The sequence below is a fragment of the Perognathus longimembris genome, chromosome 8 (assembly GCF_023159225.1).
Source record: "Perognathus longimembris pacificus isolate PPM17 chromosome 8, ASM2315922v1, whole genome shotgun sequence".
Classification (NCBI taxonomy): Eukaryota; Metazoa; Chordata; class Mammalia; order Rodentia; family Heteromyidae; genus Perognathus; species Perognathus longimembris.
This window is the reverse complement of record NC_063168.1, coordinates 76272610-76280775: the sequence shown is the minus strand read 5'-3', so window position 1 is coordinate 76280775 and position 8166 is coordinate 76272610. Positions and strand designations below refer to the sequence as shown.

The 8166-nt window shown below is 58.5% G+C and overlaps 1 protein-coding gene across 1 annotated transcript; it reads left to right on the top strand.

Moving 5' to 3' along the window:
- The first annotated feature begins 657 nt into the window (after positions 1-657).
- On the top strand, positions 658-7193 carry Allc (allantoicase). Its single transcript, XM_048352241.1, is given in 8 exon segments — positions 658-813; positions 1351-1483; positions 1864-1889; positions 1891-2070; positions 2399-2440; positions 3441-3549; positions 5991-6115; positions 6927-7193. Coding segments are annotated over 8 exon segments (978 nt in total). The 3' UTR covers positions 7134-7193.
- The last annotated feature ends 973 nt before the right edge of the window (positions 7194-8166 follow it).

The following is an 8166-nucleotide window of genomic DNA, read 5'->3' as shown; positions in this document are numbered from 1 at the left end:
GCCCCCCCGCATGTCCATCCAGGCGGCCCACGTGGAGGGACGGTGGGTTCCGGGGGCGCCGCCCGGCCCGGCCTGAACCCCAACCCACCCCCCCACCCCCGGACGCCCGGCGCCCGCCCGCAGCTTGCGGCCTCAGCCAGGGCGCCCCGCGGGTTTGTGACTGGGCTGCAGATGCGGCCTGGCGCCCGGGCCCGCCGGGTGGGTCGCGCGGGGGGCGGGTGGGGGGGGCTGGGGCCCCGACCCGGCGCCCTGGGGCGCTGCCCTCCGCGGCCTCCGCGGGGAGAGGGCGGCAGGGGCGGGCGGGGGCCCTCACAGCGGGCCCTTCCCTGGGCCCGGGAATCGGGCTGCGTGCAGCCTGGGCTCCTTTTCTTGGAGCCTGTAACGTAGCGCCCCGCTCCGCCTTCAAGCCGACCCGCGCCCCCTCCCGTCCCCCGCCCGCGCCCCCTCCCGTCCCCAGCCGCACCCCTCCGTCCGCAGCCCCGCCCCCCTCCCCCTCCCGCCCCCCGCCGCCCCGCAGCCCGCAGGGCAGCCGCACCCCACCCCCGGCTCGCCCCGGTTTGAGATCGCAGTTCTGTTCTTTGCATGGAGGACGCCCAGCCGGTGCCCTGAGCCTTTGGTCGGCGGCTCAGCCCGTTTAGTAACCTCCCCTTGGGGGCTATGGGGCGAAGGAGACTCGCCCCCCAGCCCCGCAGTGAGCTGATTCTCGTTGCTCTTGTGGTGACACTGACCTCAGACAAACTGCCAGAAATCCCGCCCAGGGGTGTCAGGACCGGGACGGCAGCCACGCAGGACGAGTGGGACGCCATTGCCAAGGTACGGCCATCAGACGCGGGCCCGACTCGGGTCAGCCGGGACACTGCGCCGCGGGCCTGGGCGGGGGGGGGGGGGGGGGTCCGGCCAGCCCCGGCCCCGAGCCTCGCACACGCTTCCTGCGTGGACAGTCTGCCCTGTGTGAGGCAAGTGCCAAGGTGCGCCCCAGTCCACAGAGCCACCTCCGGGCACTGGCCTTCCTCCTCCTTTCTGCTGGTCCTGGGCTTGAACTCAAGAGCCGAGCATTGTCCCCAAGCTTTTCTGTTCAAGGCTAGCACCCTACCGCTTGAGCCACAGCTCTGCTCTGGTGGCTAACTGGAGATAGGAGTCTCAAGGGAATATCCTGCTAAGGCTAGCTTCAAACAGTGATCATCAGATCTCAGCCATCTGAGTAGCTAGAACCATAGGTGTGACCACCGGTGCCTGGCCCGTCATTCGCTTTTTATCCCAAAGCATTATGCTATCCCTTATGCCCCCAGGGAGACCCACGTGGGGGGGGGTTGCTCTGGGAGATCCCTAATAGTGTGCGTTCATTGCCAGCTGAAGTCCGAAGACTGGGAACTCTTGGTTCCTATGACAGAGCTCAAGCTGGGGAACCCTGCCTCGAGCCACAACTATTTCCTTGTCAATTCTCAGCACAGGTGGACCCTCATGAGACTCAACATATTTCCAGGTACCGGCCAGTCCCAGCTTCTCACCATGCGCAATTTTAGCCATGAGGCCCTTGTCTGATGCACGCCTAGTAGGGATCTTGCCCCAGTCTGTGGGCTTTCTCTTTCTCCTTGCTAGCTATGTCCTTTGCCATGCCATGGGAGGCAGTCCCATTTATCCAGCCTGTCTTTGATTTGTTGCCTCCTTGTCCACGGAGGCAGGAGCTCCTCCCGTTTGTTTAGTTTCCAGAGAGTAAGTTCTGCACTTCTTTTTGCCAAACCTAAAACACTGCTGATGTCGTTTGTGAGCGCGAATGCTTAACATGGAGTATTTGGGATCCTTTTGCAGCTACAGCTCGAGGTAGATCACGGCCACCTCAGTGACGGCCCCTTTCCTTCACAGACGGCGGCGTCGCCCGCTTTAGGGTAGTATGGTACTGGACAGAGGGACTGGATTGCGACAGACCCCACCGACCCCGTGGACCTGGTGGCCGTCGCCTTTGGGGGCGTCTGTGTAGGATACAGTAATGCACACTTTGGGCACCCCAACAATATGATAGGTAAGAGAGCACTCAGGTATGGAGGTGTGGGCCCTGCCCCCTCTGGCTCAGCCTAGGCCCTGGCATCGCACAGCTGGGCGAGGGAGAGGGGAGGGACTTCCCTGGAGCCCGGGCCGTGGGGACTGGCTCTCTGTGTTGCCCTGGTCCTCTCCAGGGTTGGCCTGTAGTTGGTAATAAAAGGAACAAGCGAACCCTGGCCAGTCTGTGGTTGTCCGTTCATGTGTTGAACCACGACGTGTGGTGGAGGGTTTGTGTGTGCAGGTATGCGGAGCTGTCATTTAATGACACCGGGCACACATCCTCTCATACGGAGCTCGCGGGCTGCTTCACCCACCTGTCCTCTCCCCCAGGGTGTTGGCAGGCCCAGGTCCATGGCAGACGGGCTGGGAAACCGCGAGAAGGCCCGACAGGCCCCCGGGTGTTAGAAGTAAGGAGTGGACGCTGTGGTTTCCCAGCCTTGGTCTCATGTTACGCCAAAGAAGCCTCTCCCTCCTTCCGCGTTCCTCTTCTGCTCTCCACCGTTGCCAAGTTTCCCGTGGCGTTCTCATTGTCCTGTCTGGCACGGTGGCCCCGTGTGAAACCTAGGCATCATGGCATAAATCAGTTTTCTGACTGGATGCCAGAAACCTTGATACAATTCCACAAAATCCCTGTCTTCCAATGTGATGTCAACTCTCTGAGTAGCCCGGACCGGCCTGACCCCCCTCGGGCCGGGGTGACGGGCCGTGGGCCACCGCTCATTCATTATCATTCTCTGTGTGAGACACAGCCTGGGTGCACTGTGACCAGAAGGTCACCACCCAGCAGGCCTAACTTGGCTAGTGACTAACTGAAAGAAGCAATGAAAGCAAAGCAAAACAGCTTTCAGTTTGCAAATGGCAGGGAAACTTACAAATGCTGTTTACCTGTGGGGGTGAGCTGTGCCTTGTGCGTTTAGAGGCAAACAAAGGCCTTCTCCTTCCTGGAACAGAGGTCTGGAGGCAGATTGTGTATCAGATGGGAGGGTGACCTGAAAAGTGCCACTGTGAAAGGTCAGAAGACCAGAGGACCTGAGGGCTGGTCCTGTAATGATTCCTCTCTTTCTAGACCCCTCATTGACATAGAAAGTGATGTCAGAAAAGTTTATAAGACCTATTGGGGCTGGAGGCTCACACCTGTCATCCTCGCCACTCAGGAGGCTGAGATCCGAGGATTGAGGTTTGAAGCCAGTGTAGGCAGGAGAGTCTACGAGACCAGCACCCCACCAAACCAAACCTGTTGAGAACTCGGAGTGAGCTCACAAGGCACACAGCCTCTCGGGAGTGCCAGCAGTGACACAACTCGCACACGCAAGAGCCCCAGCGCCCTGGTCACCAGCTGGGCTGCAGGACAGCTGGCCACGTGCAGGTATGCTCACCTTCCCAAATGCTTTGCATTCCAGAACGATGAGAAAGGCCTCCTCCTGGTTCCAGGCTGCGAATGGGCAGTTTTCCGCCTGGCACATCCCGGAGTAATAACTCAGATAGAAATCGACACGAAGTACTTCAGAGGTAGGTGTCCAGCGCAGCGAGCGCCGCTGCCTGGGGAGGGGGGGGCCTTCCACTCAGGGCTGGGCCCTTGGGCTCAGTTACCCTGACCCCCGTCCCCGCCCCCCAGTTCAGTGCTTTACAAACCAACAGCCCCGTAGGTCCTCCCAGATCCCAGCATGCTGTGCTCTTTGACTCAGGGGGGACAGGGCCCAGGAGAAGAGCAGGGCAGGAGTCTGTTGCCATTTTCTTTCCTGAGTCTTGGGTTGGGTACTTGTGAGCACTTCCTCTATTGCACGGTGGCTGTTCATTTATACACATATTTATGCTAATTGCATAATTTGTTTTATAAAATAGTGAGCTTTATTGTAACATTCCCATAATACATAATTCGTACTTGGATCATCTTAATCCCTTCACCTTCCCCTAACCCTCCCCCCATCCCTGTTCTCTTCGCTAAAGGGAACACTGAATTATTATTTGGTTGGTCGTGGGGCTTGAACCCTGCCTGGGTCTGGACGCTGTCCCTGAGCTCTTCAGCTCAAAGCTAGAGCTCTACCACTTGAGTCACGGCACCACTTCTGGTTTTCTGGTGGTTAATTAGAGATGCGAGTCTCACGGACTTTCCTGCGCAGGCTGGCTTTGAGCCCTGATGCTCAGATCTCAGCCTCCTGAGCAGCCAGGATGACAGGTGTGACCACCAGCACCTGGCTAGAGGCACTGAATTTTAAATCTCTCCTTGTCCTTGTGACCTTATCCACGCTTATTAACCGTTCTATTAAGGCATAATATGCAGAAAAGGCCAGGCTTGCCATTAGTAGCAGAGGGCGTGAATTAGAAAGTCAAGGTGGCTTTGGCTTGCTTTTGGAAGATTGTGCCTCAGATCCCACTTCTCTGTTTTCACGTTTTCAATGTGGCTGGCAGGGAGCTCATCCAGAAGGTAGGTGGCATGCTGGTGCTGCTGTGTTCCTGTTTGTGAGTGCTAACATTTTGAGTTTTTTTTTTTTAACATGTGTGTGTGTGTCTTGAGGCTTGGCCTTAGGATCTGTGTGCTGTCCCTGAGCTTTTGTGCTCAAGGTTAGCACTGTGTTACGTGAGCCACAGCTCCCCTTCTGGGTTTTTTGTGCTGAATTGGAGATGAGAGTCTTCTAGACTGTCCTGCTGGGCTGCTTCCAACTGCAGCTCTCAGCCCCCAGCCTCCTGAGTAGCTAGGATCGCAGGGGTGAGCCGCCGGCACCTGGCACATTTTGAGTAGCATTTTTAATATGCAGTTCTCTACGGGAGTGGTTTTAGGTCACTTATTTGTTTTGATAAGGAGTCATGGAGCCTGGCGCCCCAGACTGGCACATGTAACGCGTGGCTGGCCCTCACGCAGCCTCTGGAGCAATGTCGCCAGAGTCACCCAGTGAGGGACCATGCCAGCACCTGCCATTAATGCTCTGGTACATTCCATTCATGCATACCAAGCATGTGAACGCCCACAGACACTCGCACGCATGCGCACACACACAAGCAGCTCAGGTCCTCCTCCGTGTCCTTGGGTGTGCACAGTGTGCACACAGCGTTCACATCAGAAAGGACACGGTCCTCGCCCAGGACAGGTGGGCGGCGGTGGCTGTCCTGCTGCGGGTCTCAGTCTTGCAGAACACCCCGCATGTTCCCCTTGCGTGGCGTGGGCCTTCTTCAGGGTCCTTGGATCGGCACAAGGACACCACCTGTGAAATTCCCAGAAGACAAAACGCAGGGCCGGGCCGCCTCCTGTGGAGACGCCCGGAGCCCTGGAGTCCGGGTCCGGCGCTCCCCGCCTGCGGCCTGGTTCAGGGGTTCTTCTGATGGCTGATTAACGTGATATGACATCACGGTAGAGCAGTTGCCTGTGCACAGGGAGGCTCGAGGACAGCACCCAGGCCCGGAGTTCAAGCTCCAGGACCGGCAAAATAGGACATCATAAGGGAAATACTCGGAATCTCAGGAATTGTGAGGCACCACTTGTGTGCGAGCCGTTCATTTTGTAATGTTCAAGGTGTAGCAAATCAAGCCCTTGGGGTAAGAATGCCGTTCACTGAAAACTCGCAGGCGCCAGCCTCTAACACTCAGCAGGCCATTTCTCCTCTTCTGCAGAGCACACGCACTTCTGCGTTGTGGGGCAATCTCCAGCATCCTCTTCCCCTACACCAGACTGTTAGCTTAGGAAGAATGTTGTTGTGACTGGTGCCCTGGCTTGAGCTCGGGGCCTTATGCTTGCTCAGCGTTCTGGCTCACAGCTGGTGCTCTGCCACCTGGGCCATGCCTCCGGCTCAGCTTTTAGCTGTCTAAGTAGACACGGAATCTCAAGGACTTTCCTGCCTGGGCTGCCCGGGTCTCAGCCGCCTGGCGTGGCTTTTGGTCTGGTTACAAAGCCCGGTGTCCCGTCAGCGGAGCTGGAGCAGGGGATGGGCAGTGCCCAGTGTCTCTCCCCCCGCCAGGCAATGCTCCGGACAGCTGCAAGGTGGACGGGTGCATCCTGACGACGCAGGAGGAGGAGGACATGGTGAAGAACAAGTGGGCTCTGCAGACCCACAAGTGGAAGGTGCTGCTCCCCACGACCAAGGTTTGTGGGGTGCAGGTCAGGGGCTGGTCCCCCACTGCTTTACAGCTCTGCTCGGGTGTAGAGCTTGGAAGGGCCCTAGCTGCACAGCAAGAAGAGAAGCGCTGTTCGCCTCAGTCCCGCAGTCTCACGTTCACCTTGTTAAACATGGAAAGTGGAAGCCGGGCACCGGTGGCCCACAGCTGTCATCTGAGCTACTCAGGAGGCTGAGATCTGAGGATCGCAGTTCAAAGCCAGCCCAGGCAGGAACGTCTGTGAGAGTTAACCACCAAAAAAGCTGCATGTGGAGCTCTGGCTCAAGTGATAGAATGCTGGCCTTGAGTGAAAAAGCTAAAGGACAGTGTTCAGGCCCTGAGTTCAAGTCCCAGGACCAGCACAACACACACACACACACACACACACACACACACACACGGAACAAAGGCTTATGAGATAAGAATACACAATGGAAACCTATTTCTGCCTTACGTCCGCCTGAGCGGTGGACGCCCTGAGATTAATCGCCCCACGGTGATTTTGAGAAGGGACCCACTCAGGAGGAGGTGGGGGCTCCCACTGTAGCCATGGGCACAGGAGATGACCTTTCACCTTGCCAGCCTGTCCTCATCACTACGGGAAACAACAAACACCCCAGGGCCCTGGACACGGCCCTGGGTATTGTTTGGGATGTACATTTTCTAGAAGCCAGTCTGTTATCACCGCATAACTCTCTTGAAGTCCGTCACGTCCACGCTGGGCTGGGCCGGGTTGGGACGCCAGCCCCGGGGGGCCACGTGGCTGCACCCCACGCAAGGACCTTGTCCCCGTCTCTTAGCTGTCGCCCAACCACAGCCACCTGCTGGACAGCCTGACCCTGGAGCTCCAGGACGTCATCACGCACGCCAGACTCACCATCTTCCCCGACGGGGGCGTGAGCCGCCTCCGGCTCAAGGGCTTCCCCAGCTCCATCTGCCTGCTGAGGCCCCGGGAGAAGCCCATGATGAGGTTCTCGGTGAAGGCGGGCTTCCGGGCCAACCTTTAGCCGCCCGCCACGCTGCAAGGCCGGCTGCGGAGTCAGCCTTCTCTCCAAGCGTTGAATAAAGTGGCCTTCCCGCAGACTGGTCTGTGCTCCACGTCGCCGGTGCTTTTGGCTTGGTGGCTTCCATTGGGCCGGGGCTGCATATGATAATTAGCTCCCGCACTCATCTTGTTTAGTTTTGGTCGGTCGTGGGGCTTGAACTCAGGGCCTGGGCACTGCTGTGGAGCTTTTTTGCTCAAAGCTAGCACTCTGCCACCTTGAGCCACAGTGCTATTTCCAGTTTTCTGGTGGTTCATTGGAGATAAAGAGTGCCACGGGCTTTCCTGCCTGGGTTGGCTTCAAGGCGTGAGCTTCAGCTCTCAGCCTCCCGAGTAGTTCACAGGCGTGAACCACTGGCACCTGGATTTTTTTTTTTCAGTATTCTGCACTGTGGGTGTGTACATCTGGCAGATGGCATGGCTTAGGGTCTTTGAGTGTTTAACTGGGCCTGAGACATTGGGAAAATGTCTGCCTAGATCCACCGGTTTCCTCACTGTATCCAGACTAGAGGATTTGCCAGAGCCGTCCAATCATACTTCCCCAAACCAGCCTGCATCCCGAGCACCACGCCTCTGGGCGTCAGGCGCGAGAGATCCTAGCCCCATGGAGGGGCCCACTTCAGCGGGAGGGCCAAGGTTGTGAAGTACTCCCTGCTAATCAGCTGAAGGGACAAGCTCAGAGGGCGAAGCTGCTTTTAGCAAAGACCCAGCTGGGGTCACAGTGGTCCTGGTTGCTGCAACCCCTCCCCCTTCTGCAGTGGAGGGGGGTGGTCGCCCCAGGGGGCCCTTCCCACACCTCCTGACCTGCCTCACTTGGCTAGGCTGTGGCTCTCCCCCCGCCGGACACCTCTCCCCGGCCCCTCCCCTGCCTGGCTTTCCACCCACCCCTCCCTGCCTGGGCCCTGGCTCCCCGTCCAGGCTCGCACTGGCCCGCCCCTGCCACATCCTGCCCTGCCCAACCCTCCCCACCCGCCTGGCCCTCCCTCCCCTCCCCTGCC